At 41.1% G+C, this 20,106-nt stretch overlaps 1 protein-coding gene across 1 annotated transcript in view; it reads right to left on the reverse strand.

Annotated features, from left to right (window-relative positions):
- bcl11ba (BAF chromatin remodeling complex subunit BCL11B a) overlaps nucleotides 1–18,339 on the reverse strand; it is a 53,169-nt gene extending 34,830 nt beyond the window's left edge. Inside the window, exons 1-2 of the mRNA XM_042500610.1 lie at nucleotides 17,509–18,339; nucleotides 5,993–6,466 (exon numbers count right to left, since the gene is read on the reverse strand). Coding sequence (XP_042356544.1) covers nucleotides 5,993–6,466; nucleotides 17,509–17,563 — 529 coding nt within the window. The 5' untranslated portion in view covers nucleotides 17,564–18,339. The remainder of the gene's footprint in view (nucleotides 1–5,992; nucleotides 6,467–17,508) is intronic.
- Nucleotides 18,340–20,106: the final 1,767 nt, after the last annotated feature.

The raw sequence follows: 20,106 nt of genomic DNA on the forward strand, positions 1-20,106 counted from the left end.
TTGCGTGTTTGTGTGTGTGTGTGTGTGAGCGAGAAAGAAAGAGAGAATGTGAGTGAGGGACATATGAGAAAGGGAGAGCTCCTTGTCTCGGTGTGTAGAAGTTACCATCTGTGTGTGAAACATGGAAAGATGGAGAGAGAGACAGAGAATGAGCTGCAAAACAAAAAAAAAGTCATCTGGGAAAAAAAAGGTGGGTGTGAAAGCAGAGGTAGAGCTGGACAGCTGGCACACACACACTCATCCTGTCAAAAGGCTCTGTCAGATGAAAGAGCTGTCATCTTATTTGAGTTCGTCAAAACTCCACACCCCTCTGTGCATGCACGTGTTCATGCTTGTTTGTGTATGTGCGTTCCTCTCCACTCCAACTAGACTTAGTTAAACATCTGAATTAAACCTGGTTGATAAGGCTTTACGGGCTGCACAGCAATGTGTCAGGAGGTGTTAAACACTCCTCTGTGATGTGCATACACTGCGTTTCTGTGCGTAAATGATAAATGGCAAATGGACTGTACTTGTATATATTATTGACCACTCAAAGCGCTTTAACACTACATGTCTCATTCACCCATTCACACAGTGGTGGCCCAGGCTATACAAGGCTGTAGAAGGTGCCACCTGCTACTCGGTACTCATTCACACACACTCACACTCTTGGGGAACCCCGCAACTTGAGGTTCAGTATCTTGCCCAAGGATACTTCAACATGTTGCCCGGAGGAGCTTGGGATCGAACCGCTGATATTCCGATTAGAGGGAGACCCACTCTACCTCTGAGCCATAGCCGTTGCTCCATTTGTCTCCAGGCACCTCTGACTCTACCTCTGAACCACAGCCTTTACTTAAAGGCACACACAGTGTATGCCTTTAAGTAAAAATGATGTGAATGAATGATACTCTTTCCTCTAATACATCGTCATGATTCCATCGGTGGAGGTCTATTAATCCTGACTTCAGTGCAAGAGGGGAGGGTGTGTGACCAAAAGGTTGCCTGTTGAAATCCTCAGACCCAAAGACAAGGTTCACTGAGCAGGGGGAGCTGGACTCTGCTGACTTGTAGAAAAGGGGGTAATGTGGGGCACTGTGATAATGTGAAGTGTTGATGAACAACACAAAGCTCTGAGCTGAAATAAAGGAAAGTCTTACTATGGAGGATTTTGACTACTGACTAGAAACATTGTCCCTCCACAGCAGTTTACATGTCTGTTCCATGGAATGTTAGCAAGCTTTGAGTTGACAGCTGTGATAGCCTATAAGCTACAGGGTCACTACTTCAAAATGAGTCCCTTTTTTACAGTCCTTTCTCAAACCTGAAGCATGATAGTTCTGTCTATATCTGACCTATATATATCTAAAATTATACAAACTCTGTTAATTAAATAAGATTAAACCATTATTTTCTTATCATTTGACAACTTCAGTTCCTATGAGTATGTGTGGTATCAAAACAGGTGGAAGACCTGGTTTGATGTCATATTTGGTCATATGAACTGAAATGGAGGTTTGATTGTTTTTGTTGTTGTTTGTTTTTTTGTTTTTTTGTTCGTTGTTTTTGTTATTGTATTTTGGGGGTCTGACAACAGATTTCAGCAGCAATACAGCAATACTGGTATATACACTGGTATATGTCAGTGGTGCTTTATCACATTGTTCACTATCATACTACTACCATTTTTACTATGATTTTTTTTATGATATCATGATATGGCAGTATTATGACTTGTTCATATATTGATGTCATTACACACAGCAACAACAAGCATGTCTAAAGTGAAATTGCTACGTGTTTCACGCAGTAGAGGAGTTACATGCAGGACGGATGCAGGAATCAACATCAAGGTCTTTTGTAGGTCTAATACAAGACTGCATGAAGTATAACAAAAAATACTTAATATGTGTGAATGTGTTATGGAAATTGTAACAAATGCACTTTGTGTGTGAGTGTGCGTCTCTCTGTGTGTGTGTGTGTGTGTGTGTGTGTGTGTGTGTGTGTGTGTGTGCGTATGTGTGCATCCTGGCGGTATGATTGTCAGGCCTAAGTGACACAAGTTAAAGCTGGATGAGCAAAAGAGTAATGGCATGCAGGTACAGGTGGAGAAAAACAAGAGAGAAGCGAGGTAAGCAGTTAGTGTGTGTAGCAGCTGAGGCAGCTGAGGCACTGTTTAGTTTTGACTAAATATTTGAAGGCAAAGGTTATGTTTATGTTGATAAATAAATTTAACATATTATCACCTATTTTGTTGCAATTGTGTGGTCTTGAAATTAATATTAAAATATTTTTTCAGGATTTTGTCAGATCGTTAAGAAAATTGTTATCACAAAAATATGCTGAAATATATATCGCCAACCCCTAATGCTTTCACATATTCTCTATGTTGCATCCCCACACGTGATGATACAAACACACACACACACTCACACTCAGTGCCCTACTGATGAAACTGCTGGTTGTGGTTTATGCTTAGGAGACAGGATTAGAGGAGGAAGAAGAGGAGAAGCACAACCATCGCTAGAACGAAATTGCAGTAAAAAAAAAAAAGATTTGTAAATAGTGACTAACATTTAAAAAAAGAGTTGTAAAACATTGCTTCAATTCCAGGGCTAAATACGAAAAACAAACAAACATTAAAATATGTACTTTAGAGAAATATGGCAACCTAAACCTTGATAACCTTTTGGTAAATGGCACCTTTTTTTCTTTTCCTGTGATTTTTATATTTGGCCATGTGGTATTTCCATCACGCAAAGCAAGTTAAGTCACTGTACCATAGACATACAGTGATTTTTATGGTTTTCATGGTGTTTGTTTACTCAATATTAAATAATGTATGGGCTGAGCCTACAGGTTCACTGATGCCTTTACAGACTTTCTCTACATCCAAATGACTCCTCCTGAAACTGTCCCAAGTGTAAAATACTTGGTCCATTTTACATGGAAGGTAAATGGTAGTGAAAAGATTAAAAAAAAAATAGAAAAAAAAAACATTTTTTTCAAAAAAAGGGCAAAGAAAAGTTTGACTGCTGGGAGCAAGTTATGATGCGTCGTCACCAGTTATATTCTGATCGCTTTCCTCCTCGCCCTCTCTCTTCCTGCTCTCCTGCTCTCTGTGCTGTCTCTCCCGTTTCCCTCTAAAAGTAGAAAAAGTGTAGAAATCTATTGGAGGAAAAGCTCGGTCTGACTTAAAAAGGGAAAATTCCACCTGCCATATTTCAATCCCCCATTGATTTTGAGCAGCACTGAGCTGGTTCTCTCCAAATTAAACTCTGGCTGGATTAATAAACCCTTCTGTCCTTCCCCCTTGTTAATAAGGTGCTAGCTGGCCATATTTCATGTGGAAATTGTGAAAAACGGAGGGTAATTTTGAAACATAAAATGTTATTGCAGCAATATAGTTTACAGTTGCCGCAGTGCACGTCCAATTGAGCTGCTAATATGTTTTTGCTTTTAATGTGAAAATTATTGCGTGTTCTGTTATGAAGAAATATTGTGCAATTACAATTTCCATCGTTCCAATGCTGCACATGTGGAGCTGATTTCACAGGAGGACACAATTAGATATATTGCAAGCATTTAAACATGGGGAGAAAAATATACTTATGCACATAAATATAAATAATGACGACCTAATAACGTGACCAACGCCAATCAATTAGTGCACAGGCTTGAGTGCAGCTCTGAACACAGTCTGGGAGTGTACCAGAGCTATTTGCATCCTCCGACTGCTCAAATTGTCATGTATCAAATGTAAAGTCTCAGTGCAGTTACAGAGCTAAGTGCCGAGCTTTCAGAGGTTCAGGTGGCTGTGCCACCTAAAGCAGCACTGTGCAGCTGCCGAGCAGAGTTGTAACAGCCTGGTAAAATATTGATGAAGTTCAGGCCAAAACACAGTGTTTTACGGCGCAGGCCAAACCGCAGGCTGATATGGTCAGAAGAGCGCTGTCCTACTCGAGCACTAAACGGAGAACCAGAGTCCTGAGTGTTACCTGTGAGTGCATCTCCTCATGGCTTTGGGCCAACTCTCCCCTCTAAGTTTAGCCCGGTGCTGCTGAAGAATGACTGAGTGTTTTTGTCCTAATGTTAGGTAGATTTTATGCAAATCTTTGAAGTGGTGCTGTAAATATAGAAAACCAGGAGTGCTGCAAAAAAACGGGCTATACTGCAGGTATAGCAGCATATTTACACATAGGAAGTCAAATAAAATTCTCTTATCAACTATTTATGTTGTATTTTACTCCTTATACAAAGCACTTTCAATGCTTAGTGTTTGAAAGGTGTCAAATAACTAAATTTGACTTTATGGCTTTAAGGCTTTGGTGTGTGTCTAAACCAGAAGGGTTGAACATGCTGTCTTCCATGTTCTATGATGGATGCACACGTACAAGTTATATGGAAAGAAAGCTGGATGAAAATTCCAGGTTAACTTGTCAGTATGGATTTGAAGTTACCTTATCAAAGGAGGCTGGTGATTTAAAACATTGTGGAAGGACAGGAGGAAAACTTAACCACAATGTTATTTTACACTAGTTGGCTGCTTATCTCTACTTTCTCAAGTTAAGAAAACATTAAACGAGCATCATGTTGCCGCACATCCCTCCATGGGTACAGCTCAGAGAACTGAGGCAGTGAGGCCCGAGGCTTAGCTTTCCCCAGTCAGTTCCCCGGTTGCATACTGCTAGTTCCGCACCCCCCTGTCCAAATCCACTCTCGCCATGACCTTAACAGCTCTTCAGGGCTTCTGCATCAAGCTAACTGGACCAACATAGGACCAATGTGAGGTCATTTTGACAAGTTTTGGCCAATTGCAGATTAGCATGACAAAAAGTACTTTATATTGGTAAGAGATCTATCGTGCCCCCTACTGTCCCAATCACTGCTTCACACACACTGTCCTCTGCCCTCTCAACTGCCCTTCAGCTAGTGATATTAAAGCATTCGAATCAGAATTTCAAAGATGTATTACTTCCAAAGAAGAGAGAGAGAAATGATTTAGTAAAAGTTCCTGAGATTTGATAATGGCTTATTGAAGCTCCTCTGCCTCTGTGGACCAGCCATCCAGATTCACTGTGTGCTGTCTCATCCAAACAGCGGTACTAGCTTACAGTAGTTAACCAGCCTAAACAGCATTTCATTTCAATTGCACTGCATTTCACGACATACTAAAGTAATTCTTCATTTCTATATCCTTTCTTCTGTGTTAAGTTTAAATCAAGCTGTTGACTCATGGGTAATTTCAGCAGCTGCTGGTTGTTGAGTACCTGTTTGTTGAGAACTGAACTGTAGAGTTCTGGATCTCCAACTAGTGATCTCTGAGAGGCCAGGGCAGGCGACAGGAGTTGCTGTTGCAGACTGGAATATTGTGCTCTTCCCTCTGGCTCCCTTTCAGCATCTTGACTGGTTTGAGAGATACTGTAACTGCTGGTGCTCTTCCCCCCGCAGCTGCTCTCCTGCTGAACGTATTCTTTACCCTTCTGAATGGAGGAGAAACTAGCCTCTTTTTAATCCCTCTCTCTGTTTTTTTTCTTCTCCTTCTCCTCTCGTCATGTTTTTTTCCTCCCTTGCTTATTTGAATTTTAATGAGCTTTTCACCTTTTTAAGCAGATGGCTTAGGCGGGATTTCTCCATGAAAGTCGGGGTGAGTCCCTCTGTCACGTTTTGCACAATTTGTTTCAACTAGCTGAGTCCTTGAGGGGGTTTAGGGCTTTGAGTGGGTAATGTGCCTATCTCTCCCCTCTTTCTCCTCACTCCCTCTGTCTGTTGTCCTCTCTCTCTAATGAAATGAACATCTCTCTCTTTCTCTCTCTCTCTCTCTCTCTCTCTCTCTCTCTCTCTCTCGTGCTGGAAAGAATGAGTTAAGTCTTAACAGAATGCCTCCACAAAAGCTGAAAAGGTAAATTTATGTGTGTCTGTGCAGTTGCATATTTGGTCAAAAAAATGTATTTAAGGTGATGAAAAAGCTGAGGTATTTCTTGAAAGGGTGTGTGTTCATCATGCCTACCTGCTGGTGTGTTCTCCTGCTTGGGGCAAATTCCTTTGATGGGTGTCCTCCCTCCCCTCTCACCTCTTCCCATCTCCTCCTCCTCCTCTGGTGTCACCTGGATGCCAATCTCCACCGGCTCCACGACCTTCCTCAGCTCCCCCTGCTGTGCTTGGTGATGAAGGTTCTGCAGAGTGGGACTCCCTCCTCCTCCCCGGTCGGTCATCTTATCGTAGCAGCCATTGGCCAGCAGCGGTGTTTGGCACTGCTTCTTTTTGTGCTCAATGAAGAGGAGGATGTCGCCCAGCGGGAAGGTCAGCTGGCACTGGCCGCAGGTCAGCAGGTCGTGGTCAGCGTGAAGGCTGGGTGGCAGGGCGTGGGCCAGACTTGGGTCCAGCGGGTGGGGAGGTAGGCCAAGCGGGTGAGAGGGCAGGCGGAGTGGGTGGAGGGATAGAGAGTCGGAGAGCAGGCTGCCATCTGGATGCTCAATGTCCGCTGTCAAATAGGAGAGACAGAGGAAACAGATGTCACATGATGTAACAGTTGGACATTTACAAACTAGACTATGTTTTATCCTCACAATGTTTAGTGGGATCTCTGGAAATGCTAGAGGAGAAAAGAAGCAGATCTAAATTCCCTGACCAGACCAAAGTATGAAATGACACTGATATCAGCTGTTGAGCAACACGATGAAGGAGCAGCTTTTTCTCTTGATTTCACCTGGAATACTGAATGATGTTCCGAAAATGATTGTGAGGCAGGATCCATTGCTTTAATCCCTTGGTAGCAAGTGTGCATCTGAAAGCCTCAGTGTGCTTGAAAGTGTCTGGTTGTCTAAAAACATCTAGAAAGCCTCCTTCTGACATCAGAATCTGGTGAAGAATGAATCCAACTACTTTTGGGTGTACTTTTGTAACTTGTATTGTATTTTTCTGAGGGAAAAAAGAAGAAAAATAAGTGACGAGAACAACTTTGTCCATGTTGGTGGATCCCTACCATTTTGGCCCAAAACAAAGCAATGTCTACTCGGAACCCCTAATCGCAGATCTAGCAAAATACTGGGAACCACTAATACATGTGATATGGGGATATTGCTGATAGAGCTGCTGCAGTCCATTAATATTATTTAGCAAAACCTAGTTTGGTTGATTCGGATGCTGATACAACTTTTCTTCAGTGTAAAAGGTGCCAACCACTAACAGCAGGCCAGTAGTCAACCCTGTAATATTGTTGCAATATTGATATTGAGGTAAGTGCTAAAGAAAATCATATTGGATTTTGTCCTCATCACCCAGCCCTGAGCAAGACCAAAGAACACAGCCATCTCATAAACATATATCGAAAACATTCTTAATGTTTTACAGTTTGTGTTGATAGAAGTTGCACTGTTTGCACTTCATTCGCTCCAAGCATTTACAATCTTTGCCTAAAACCAAAAGATTTGGGATTTTAGGCATTCGATTATCTGTCTCCACACAAATTTTTACTTTGATCAACACCTGGACTGAGACAACAACTTAAGATCACAGATTTGAGCAAGTGACCAATGGTAAGCCTGCAAGCATCAAAAAAGAAGTCAAGTACAGAATTAGCTTTTGTTTTTTTCAAGGTCAGAAATCAACCACTTAGACTGAAGTGGCTGGCCTAAACACACCAGTACTTTGGATTTCTGACCTTGAATTCTCTGTCAAGGAGGCTGAGAGCATAAAAATATTGAGGAAAAGAAAAAATCATAAACTTTATGTCACAGCTATCTCAAAACAACAAAAGCTAATTCTATACTTGACTTTGTTCTCCCATGTTGGACGAGACTCCACAGTGGCTCACTACCGCCTCTCCAGGTACAAGTGGTATTACAAGAGAGGACAAGCAGGCGCTAACTGGTTAGCATGTTCATTCCAGCAGATTTCTCTGCAATACCAGTCATAGATGTCTTTCACATCATGTAAAAACCGATACTCCCTCACACACTGCTAATAATGTTCTCTCTCTCTCTCTCTCTCTCTAATGCAAGGTGATGAATGAGCAGCAGGTTGGCTGTTTGATTTGGGATGATTTGGAATGGCAAACGCAGATGAAGGCTCCAGATGGAACAGCCAAACTCACCACATAGTACATGTTTATAGGTCTGCTTTGAAATACACCATGGCTCAACCTTCTCCTTTTCAGCCTGTAACATATATGTGAATCATTTTTATACATTCCAACACAGTGGTTGTTTCAGGTGGCAAAAAAAAATCACAGGGCTCAAAATCACCACTTTGGAAATATGCAAAAGAAAATTACACAATTTTTTTTTTTACACATTTTTTCATAATTTCACATTTCGCATATCCTTTTTTTGCTAGCAGTTAGCCATGTTAATCTTGAGAAAAACTCTACGTTAAATCTGCAGTTCTTTCTGACAGAGATGTTTTTTCCAGTAGCTTGTGTGCAGCGAGGTGTATAATCTCAAGTTTTTCTTCTAAAGGCAGATATTCATATTTATACTGTAAAAAATAGTCCTTTTTATTCATTGTGACCGCAGTTACTATCTTTGTTAAAGAAATACCAACATCTGCCAGCTATGAGCAAATGACAGTTATGCTTGGCAAGTAGCCAATGAAACTGCAGCAGGGCAACAGACAATCAGCCCCACATGGCTTGACATTTATGCCATTAGCTTTCACTGCCAGAGGCTGCAGGCATGCGCATTGTTGTTTCCCACATTCAGTGCACTTTCGCGCCAAGCGTGATTAAAACACCATTTTTAAACCCTCTACCACTGACCCTAAATTGTAGAATAATGATAAATAAGAGTAGCAAGCGAGGATTTTTAATCCCGAATTCTGTTCATATCTATGTTATTCATACCTAAACTAAAACTACACTTTTTACCTGCTGCCAGCAGGTGGCCTTTGCCCCACTTGCCTTAAATGACCTGTAGCCTCCACTGATATATGATTCATGTCAGTGGTTCCTGACCTTTTTGGCTCATCACCCCTTGAAATAAAGTCATGCCTACTTGTAACCACACAAAAGCGGTTAGAGCTTTAGGCTGAATCTGAGCAGTAAGAAAAATGTATAAAAGTCATTTTAAAAAAATACACTTATTATTAGAAATACATAGAAATAGAAATACTTTATTTTCTAATACTTTATACATTCAATTATCCTGTGACCTCTCAGAGTTACAGTGGCTCCGGATGCAGGGCTCCAAACTCAAAACAATTATTTCTCATTCCAGTGGTAACAGCAATATACAGAGGACAATAAGTGTAACTTTAACTGCTAGAGGCACCACTTTTACATTTTGATTAAAAAAAAGATGAAGATCGATAGATAGATAATTTTATTATGAAAAATTAACACAAGCTAATATTAAGGGTCACCACTTTGTTAAATATCAAAATAAATCATAATACCTGTAAGAATATTAAAGAAAATTAAAGTCTAATATCATTACAAGCAATATATAAATATAAGAGCAGGCTCTCATTTGTGTTAAAGCTTTGTTATCCTGTTATGTATTATGTATTTTTGTTGCTTCGATGACAGGAAGCAGGTGTGTGTGTGTGTGTGTGCGTGTGTGTGTATGTTTGTGTGTGTGTGTGTGTGTGTGAGTGAGAGAGAACAGGTGTACAGTGTCTGAGCACTGTCAGCCCACATCTTCACACACTAACTGCACTGCTCCTTCTGCATTTGTGTGTGTGTGTGTGTGTGTGTGTGTGTGTGTGTGTGTGTGTGTGTATTACATGTCTTACTGCATGCATCGTCTGTTTGATCATGTTTGTACGTACATGTATACATCATGTGTGCATTGTGAATATGTGTATCCGTGTGTGTGTGCGTGTGTGTGTGTGTTGGTGTGTGTGTATGGCCTGCAGGCTGGAGCCATCTGTCCTACGCTATTGCCATGAGCAGCCATTTACAACAGAGTGTATTTGTCCAGTAATAAACATTAGAGGGAGTAAAGCCAGTGAGCTGACCTGGAACTAACACACTCCACAGTTACACTGACCCCTGCAAACTTGACGTCGACACACAGATGAATGCATATTATAATATAATTTTTTTTAAAACGCCAGCCAAACCTTAAATACACAGCGGGCATCCTGTGTGTGTAAAAACACACTGATCGACTAGAGCAGGCTCTGATTCTGTTGAAACCACAGAATTATGATTGCACTCAGATGCAGAGATGTACGTACAATTATTTCTCATAAATATACTGTATGAATAAGTTCACAGCCAAAGCCAGTTTCATGAGATATTCAAAGACTGCGTCATACAATAAACCTGCATTTGCTTGTGGTTTCTTTACACTGATGACACTGTCGACACTGTGTATGCAAGTGACAGATGCAAAGGGAAAAGCGTCACTTTGGCCTGATTTAACTAATAAGGTAAGTCAGGCAACAGCGTTAATAGGATTTCAGAACAAAAAAATCAAAGGAAATGGAACATCTAAACACCATCTCCAGTATCTGCAGTGACGACAGTGCAACAGGTATTTAGAAAGTTAAAATATGGCATCTGGCTCGTGCCGAGGCTATAAAGGTGCTGCTTTGAATTCCTGTCGTCAGGGTTTTCTTCGAGCAGGCAGCAGTCTCTGGGGCTTGGCTTCCTCTATTCACTGCTTATCACTGTAAATGTGCCGTTAATCCATCTAGACCCTTACGCTCTCCACACAACCGTCAGATAATATTCACAGACACAAATGGGATAGCATATTTACAGCAAGCTGCTTCTCAAATATTTGTTTTCCCCTCTCAACAGATTTTTTTTTTAATGCTCTCACTTTTTCATGAGCACAACTTTCCCCGTTTTGTGTGATGAAAATCTCACCCAGAGCAAAAAAGGTTCTGCCAGTTAACACCAATGACAATAATGTGTGTTTCTGTGTGTGAGAGAGTGGATGATGGAGTCTGGACTGGAATAAAAAAAATGATTGAAACTATAAAAAGTCCATTTTACTGGTACTTTTTTTTTTTTTACTGTTTCCTCAAACACACCAGTCAAGATTCAGCACACACACACTCATCGGAACTGTTGCACGCTCTCAGCATGCAAACACACTTGTAGTATCACACACATTCATCAGTTGCCACACTTCAATATTTCTTCATACCAGAGAAAACTGACTGTCCCTAAACACACACACACACACACACACTTACAGTAAGTGTGTAAGTAGTATTAAATCAGTTTGACTTTTGAGGTCAGCGACAGTAATAATTACAGTATACAAAAGTTTTGAGGGTGCATGTGTGTTTCCATGCCAGGCAGACTTCTTTCTTCTGGGTTCACTTGCTGAACAACACATTGCACAAGTGCATGCTCGTAACTTGCACGCCATATGTAGTGGCCCTCAACACACTGTCTTGTGTTAATGTAAACACAATTTCCTCTTTCTAAAAAAATCCTCTCTTTGGTAAATATCACTTAAATTTGTAGAATCTGAATGCTTTATTATAGTTATTTCCTGGTTTCCTATGAAAACATCCCGCTGCTTCCAAATAAAGCTTCTCAAACACAATATGACATCATGCATCCATGATGCATCTGTGGCGAGGTACAGCAAAAGAGCAGGAAAAAGTCTAAACTGATCTGTCACCTCAGAAACTGCTGGCTTTACGACACTTTCAGTAACAATATTCAGAGTCTCACCAGGAAGCAGCTTTACATCCAAAGCCAGTTTTGAGAATCTCAGGGTTAGGAGTAAGAAATTACACACACTGTAGTCATTGCACTGAGTGGTGTTTTTGCTGTGACTCATTTGTTGAGTATTTTAAGTCATTCATTTTGTCTTGGAAATTACAAAAAACATTGAGCCATTAAGTCAGTGTGTTTATCCCGCTGCTTCCAAATAAAGCTTATATATATATATATATATATATATATATATATATATAAAAATGAAAAGTTAAAAGTAACCAACAACATTTACTAAAATGTGTTACATTCTGGGACATTGTGTTGTTGTCAGTGTCATGGCAACATCCTCACACAGAGTCACATCGTCTCCTCACTTTCTCCTTTTTTTTGTCACCTCACTATTTTCAACTATTCATATAAAGCAAAGAAAAGCCTGAAATAATATTTTTATATTAATAATAATATTTTATTTAATTAAAAATATTTAATTATTTTATTTGTACATTTTTTTAAAACTGAATTTTTACTAAAACATTAATTCTACACAAATAGAACATTTTGGTGTTGTAGTAATGAATAAGGCCTTCATATTCAAGCAGAATAGTAAGCAGACTAGATGCAAACGTTGAAAGGAAATGTTCTGACTTGCAGCCTATTTTCAGATTTGACTTGATTTCAAATGGAAACCTGTTTACCTCGAAGCTAATTCAAGTTCATCACGAGGTAAATCCCCCACTCGGGTCGAAGTCAGCATTACCACATCGAGCCAATCACATGTGCATCACACACAAATGTACAAATAATTCTAAACATTTGTCTCAGTGTGATTGTAGTATTAGTTGGACAAACGATGATGCAGAGAGTTCACACATGTGAAGGGAAGAGTGTGTGAATGAGCCACCTGTCTGGGAGTTGCTGTGGTAGGAATGAAGTGCGCTTCAGAAATACAGCACAAAGAGCTCCAAACAGCACAGATATGGATCTTAAGTAGTTTTTCAATCCTATCAAAGATTTGATAATTTACCAGTATTAGTAATAAACCAAAGACAAACGAATAATAGTATGTAATGGCTTAATTTATCTAGATCATTTGCAGAGTTCACTGCTCTTTCTGACAGACATTATTGTCACAGCAGTTAACTTAATAAAACTAAACTAAAAGAAGAAAAAGTTGATGTCTTCAAACTAAACTGACAAATATTTGATTAGGAAACAAAAAGAAAAAGCTACATTTACACACAATATCCATCAAAAAAAAAGAATGTATAATGGGAAAAATACAGTCCAATCATATAGCTAGAACTCCCTTATGTCAATGCACACACACACACACACTCTGAATGTTACAGATGTCAGCCAGTCGCTGTGATGAAGTTACAGAAAATGGTGTCAATAAAAAGTGCAACAGAGAGAGTGAAGTACACAGTGTGCAGGTGGTGACAGTTAGGAGGTGACTGTGGTCTTTCAGCGCTGATGTCATCTGATTAACACACGCCCGCACACACACACACACACACACGTTTGCACTCTGCTGTCCTTCTCATTGGCAGAGCCAGCGCAGCACTGACAGCCTGAGAGCTCCCCCTAGCAGGAAGAGAGAGAGAGAAAGAGCGAAAAGGAAAGAGAGAGAAGAGGAATAGAGAGACAGAAGAAAATAAAGGGGGTTTGTTGTTGCAGGGCGAGCATGACAGACAGACAGTTCACCAGGCCCCAGCTGAGCAAACCAAAACTCTGGTATGCAGGCAATGGCAGGGTGTGTGTGTGTGTGTATGTGTGTGTGTGTGTGTGTGCGTGTGTGTGTATGTGTATATATATGTACGTGTGTGTGTAATGTGGTATCAGTAGTGGGAGAGAGTGTTCAACAAAATGAGTTTAGGCATGCTCTTTGGGAACTGGAAGCCCATGTGCACACACATTTAACCCCCCCTCCAAAATAATAAAATACACACACACACACATTTTGTGTTCTTCTTAAAACCATACATTACAAAAGCTGGTATTTATTTTACCCCCCAAATTAGCAGAAAATTTTCTCATGTACCTATTTTACTCAGAAACATTAAATGTGTCCTGCCTACTGCATTTCAAATAATATTGGAGGACTAACAACTATGCAGCAAGGTGTCTTTTCGGAAACAGTGTCTGGGTTACTTTATATAATACATACAACTCACCATCAAAAGTTTTGATATGACTATTCCTTCAGTTTCACTAAAAACATTTTTTTTTGTTTTTGTTTTGTTTTGTGTTTTTGTTAGTATCTTTTTTATTTCATTTTATTTTATTTTAAGTAATGCAAGCCTTAAAAGCTTTACCAGTGTGGTCTCTAAAACTATAGAGGACATATATTAAAAAGAATAAATGATATGACTCTTTGGAATAACATTATGCATTCATTGCAATCAGCTGCAACATTTAATAAGACACATTTATGGCAGTTAAAAAAAATCATTTATAGAATGTTTCACTGCATATGGAAGAAAGGCTTACAAGGTTCTCTCTCTCTCTCTCTCTCTCTCTCTCGCTCTCTCTCTCTCTCTCTGTAACAAAGACTTAGCCCCAGCAGGGTGCATGGCTATTTGACAAGCCAAAGGGAAACATGCATCTCAAGTGGGCGACTGCAATTTACACGCAGCTTTCTCTCTCTCCGTGTGTGTGTGTGTGTGTGTGTGTGTGTGTGTATGTGAGAGAGAGAGAGAGGGAGAGAGAGCGAGAGAGAGAGAGAGAGAGAGAGAGAGAGAGAGAGAGAGAGAGAGTGTGTGTTTTTGCGGCTACAATGGGAGCTCTCGTCCTGTTTGTGTCTCTTCACACTGTGTCAGCCTTTTGGAGGAGAGCTGGGGTGATTTGCAGTGAATGAGAAGCACCTTCGGGTGTAAACTGTGTCGGTGTGGCAACACCAAAACCCACAGCGAAAGTGCCTGACTAACACAAAATATATCCATTAATCTGTCCCACATGTTTCTCCGAAGACAGATTGTTGCATTAGTCCTACATTTAGTGAGTACATTGAAAAGTTGATTCCAAGTCCATAGCATAGTCCTTTTTTATTAATTTTTAAATCTGTTCTAAGGACACCAGAATGAAAGCAAAGTGAAACAGCTGCATTAGAGAATACTCTTCAACTTCAACAAGAGAACTGGGAATTGTGCAAAATGTGGCACAATATCCCGAATATTTTGAGCACTAAGTGAAAGGTGCACTACGGAGGCCTTGTCAAAGTGCTTTTTTTTTTTTTTTTTAAATCAGCAATTTAACCTTCAGAAAATCTCTTTCACCTTTGTTAACACTTCCTCTCAATACTGAAAGACAAAAGAGGTGCAGCAACTCTTCCTCTGAATTAAATAATTTATGCACAGTGTCATATTTTGGACTGTCTGATGCATCGTCAAATTAAAAATGCTCCGATTAAAACGCAGGTCAGACGGTTTTTATGACCTGACAGCTTGAGAAGAATTATGTGGAATTTGGTGAGGGGGAATCACGTGCATTTGCATATGTGTGTGTACATATGTGTGTATGTGTGTACTCAAGCATGTTAAATCAGCGAGCATCTCTTACACATAAATTATGGAATGTACAGCACCTTGCTGCAGCCTGAATAGTGATAAATCAGACAGACAGACAGGTCAGACTTGCTCTATGGAAACATCTACCAAACTACATTTTACACTTCGCACACGCTCGGGAGCGCGCGCGCGCACATACACACATACACACACACACACACACACACAGTGAGCTTAAAGCAGCTTTGTTTCAATACAGAAGCTCATTTATTAGCTTCCATCTTTGTGCTCTGTTGTCTCTCCACATCTCCAGGCTGTCTGCTCTATGTCTGTCTGTCTGTTTATGTCTTTTGAATATATTCTGGGCTCTTTGCTGCAGAAGCTGATGTCCCAGCAAAGCATGCAGCGTGCACAATGTGACCTATTTCTAAAGGTAACCAAGGCCTTCGTACGCTGCCACACACAAGTTGTGTTAAGCAATCAAAGCTCTTGTCAGGAGATGATTTGACATCTCCGCCACATGTATAGTCTTTAAGTGTGTGTGTGTGTGTGTGTGTGTGTGTGTGTGTATGTGTGAAAGGCCAGGCCTCTCAGCAGAGAAGAGAAGAAGGTAGCGTGGTCCAGAACCCAGGCAGGACGCGTGCTAAGCCTCTGCTGTAAATATGGGTGTTATATTCTACACAAGCCAGTAAAGTGCACAGCCATACATTGTGTGTCAGTGATCTGATGACAAGTCTCCCCAAATAACCTCAAGCTGCAGAACACAAAGTGGGAATATTCACCAAATGTAACATTGCGTCAAAGAGCAGCATCATTTCCTCCTTCTCTGATTTTACTCCTTCATCTGTAAATCACTAACAGCTGCTTTCAGCTGCAGTCACACACTAAATGTCCCTTACTGATATTTGCTGCTTTCAGCAGTTAAAGTCCTGCAGGAGCGTCTGCTGCTCCTGTCAGGACTCATCAGCTGAAACTGATCTAAGGCCAGAAAAACATTTCACTGCTGACAAGTGTAGCGGCAAAAGTGACAGCGCCAAAACATTAAGTGTTTGCGTTCAGTCAGGAGGAAGAGCGATGCGTTTCCTCTGACGATCATTGGCTTAATTTAGGTTTGACCAAAATAATTTAAAAAGAAAGAAAAAATCTTTCTAAAAAAATATATTTCTTCACTTCACCTTCACAAAAAATAAATGCCTTTAATATGGTTTTCATCTTCAATATAACTCCTTCATTTTAAAGTATTTTGTCCTTAAATAGCGTCACTTATAGGCTCGTGCACTCTGCGGGAAAGTGCCATGGGGGAACCCTGGATTTTTTATTTTATTTTATTTTTTTTTTAGCTGTCAAGGCGTGCAGGGTATTAAATAATCCAAAACGAGCATTAATATTACAAAGTATAAGCTTTGCATCCGTGCAGCAGGAAAACACCACGAGCGCGGAGCAAAACTAATTAAAGTGAAAACACAGAGCGGCTGGCACAAGGCAGTAATGTGTCTATCAAAGATTCAATAAGTGTTAAAGCCGAGACACTCGGCAACTTGGTTCTAGTGCAAGAGAGAGGAGGAGAATATCATGTGCTTGCTTTATTTTATTTGATCGTTTTCCTGTTCGGTAGCTGCTGATAATCATTCACCTCAGCTGTCTGTTATGTTCATATTAAAATATCGGCCTTTTTGAGTAAAGAAATGTTTGAATTAAATACCGAAAATCATAACTGACTTTTTGTGTGTTTAATCTCATATGAAAGGAACAAAGTTGGTGTTTGCAAAAATCGGAAACATTAAACACACAGTATTAACTGATTTATATTGCTTGAGTTACAATTATTTTTTTATTGCTTATAGAAAATGAAGTGTAATTTTCTCCTAAAATGACAGCGCTGCTTATATATATATATATATATATAATATATATATATATATATATATATATATATATATATATATATACATGTAGATATATAAATGTATATATATTTTTAAAAAGCGCAATAATAATTAAAAAAAACAAAAGTCATGTCTTAATAAACTACCAAGACGAGTCTCTGGCTTCTCCGTGAACTGCTATTACAGGAGAGGTCAAAGACGCATCCGAGAACTTTCACTCTCTCTCTGCTCCTGTGTTGTAATAATATCGAGTTATTTATAGACTGTAATAATACATGAAGTAAATAATGGACTTTATTTAATTTTATCAGTAAATCTAAGAGGAAAGAACCGAGTTTCAGGACGCACTTTGAAAAACTTTCTGCTCCATGTCTGAAAATGTTCATTTCAACGCACCGATCATCCGTGGAAAAAAAAAATCCACTTAACTTCTCAGAAAGACACGGAGAGGAAAAAAGAAAAGCTAAGTGTGTGCTGTGATGGTGTGAATTTCTGCAGGTATACTCACATGTTACTTCTCTCTGGGACAGGTGCTGCGGGTTCCCCTGCTTGCGTCGGGACATCGCCCTGGCATTTACACTGGCATCGCCCGGAGAGCGGCGCTGGAAGGGTCGGCTCTCCTCCTGCTGCTGCTGCTCCTCTACACCGGCCGCAAACTGCCCCCAAAACCGACCGCACGCCTGCCACCCCAAACTGACCGCTCTGCACTGGCCCCAGATGTGGCCCTCGGACTGACCTCCGTGTAACGGATCTCCCTCCAGCGAGCAGCGGCTCCGGTGCTCTGCGGTGACCGGCCGTGGCGCAGCACTGGGCGGCCGGATGCTCGATCGGAGTTCGGTGCCAAAGTGGTTGCGCGCCTCCCTTGTGGCGGTGAGGGAGGGGGGTAGTCCGGCGCTGCCTTTCGCGGCTTTCACACCATCTGTGAGGGGACAGTGGAGGACGGAGCGGCGTGGAGCGGAGTGGAGGAGAGACGTGGCGAGATGCGGGAGGTCGGCGGTCACCTCCTGATGGACAATCGCTGTCGGTGTCCACTCTCCGGCCAACCTGGACACCGTGCGTCCCTGTCCAGAGAAAGCAGGTGAAATGACGCCAAATAACGTGTGAAAGTGTGTCAAATAGGAATCCAATTTCCTTCTTGGTACTTCTCAAGGTGTCGCCAAGTGGTGGGCACTTCTTCTGTTGCACTGTCAGTGGCAGCCAGGCGGGCAGGTTAGACTTTTACTCTTTAAGTCAAAGCCCAGTGCTGGTTTGAGGACAGACTGCCACTTTCTTTTCTCTTTGTGCTAGCTGCAGAGTCCCGCATCCCCGGACTGTGTGCGGCTCTGTGCGGCTCTGTGCGGCTCTCTGGCTTCTACAATGGGAGAAAACTCAAGTTCAAGTGCGGACGTGACGTTCAATCTGCGGTGAGAAGGGAGAGTGGAGACTGAAGAGCACTGGGGGCGACTAGTGGTGGCTTTCACACACACTGACACACACACACGCCACTCTCACACCCTCGCACACACTCGGGCGCGTGGCGCGCACGGCGGCAGTGGTCAAAGTCGCTCAAGACATCCCCTCCGGTGTCCCGTCAGTATCAGAACGAGATTTATTTCTGTTAAAGTGTGACCCGAGGGCTTCCGTAGCTCGTCCTCGGGATGCTGGACACTTAACACGAGCCTGAATTCACATTTCAAACACACGCAGACCTGAAATGATGTTCCGTGTTACACACTCTCCTCATGTGCTGGATAGCGCGCGCACATTTCTCTGGTAAATATTATTTTTTTACTCATCATTTCATTAACATTTGACTCATTTTAAAATATGTTGTTAGATGTGCGCGTGCAGACACATTTAACACAATAAAGGACTGTCATTTAATGCACCACACTCCTTCACAATTCATTTCTTTTAGCGTCTTTTAAATGCGGGCAGCATAAATAATCCTAAATTAATTGACGGTTTTGAGTGACCAGTTGATTAAATCCAAGTTGTACACGTTTTAAATTTAATAGGCCCACGTGCTTAATATAAAGGCCTTAATTTTATAAAACTGGCTGTATTTTTTATCGGACAGAAACTCACTAAGATGTGCTGCTGGTGGCCTCCATTTGCGCACAACTGTATGGATCACAAACATATTTCAGGCATATTCATATAACTGAATAATAGCCTGTATGTGTGGAGCTTGTAGTTTATAAATACACACATATTCCAGTCTAAATTGTTTTTTAATATAATATTGAGTCAGTGTTATGAATGTCAGAATCAACATAAGGGTTCAACCAAAGAGTTTTAAATGGAGCAGCTTTGTGACCTCATGGTGACCTCAGGGGAAGCACAAAAATGAGAATTAAGGTTTAGCACTGATTTCCCGTTTGAAAGATTTGAAAATATAATTAAAACAGGAGGAAAATTGTGCTATACATGAATCGGTTGCAGCTATAGTATCCTAGTTGGTTGGCACAGTGTGTGTGTATGTGTGTGTGTATGCCATCACAGTAAGTGTGTGCTAGTGTGACGATTGATAACTGGTTTGGTGGTAGAGTGTGTGCATGCTGCTACTGCCTGCCTCCCCAGTAGCACCTACTCTTTAAAAGAGAGGCGGATACAGTGGGGAGCATCTGATTTTCATGCTCACACATCCCTCTGGAAGACAAGAGGGAGACTCAAAAGCAAAACTAAAATTTGGGGACTTAGAGAAACATGTAGGGAGGTGTGTGTGTGTTTATGTGTGTGTGCAAACAAAATGTGTGTGAGAGTGAATGTGTATGTGGCAGTAGCTGCAGAGTGGCATCTCTGTGATGAAACCCCACCCAGCTCTGATTTAGATTAGAGGAACATCAGTGTGTTTTAAAGCAGAGGTGTGAACTGGTGGCCAGTCAGTCTCCACCAGAAACTCTGCCTGCCAACGCCTTCATCCCGACAGCGCTGCATCTGAGCTAGATTAGCTGCTATCACATTCCAAAACCACTCTTTTTTTCTTCTTCTTCTTCATCTAAATGTCTCAACTTCGTCACTCCCATCTCTGTCTCAACCTTTGGTTCAGAAAGGAAAAGTGTGTGTGTGTGTGTGTGTGTGTAGGGGGGTATCAGGCCTCAGGGTTCTTTTTATCCCTCCCTAC

The sequence above is a fragment of the Plectropomus leopardus genome, chromosome 14 (genome assembly GCF_008729295.1).
Source record: "Plectropomus leopardus isolate mb chromosome 14, YSFRI_Pleo_2.0, whole genome shotgun sequence".
In the NCBI taxonomy this organism is placed as follows: domain Eukaryota; kingdom Metazoa; phylum Chordata; class Actinopteri; order Perciformes; family Serranidae; genus Plectropomus; species Plectropomus leopardus.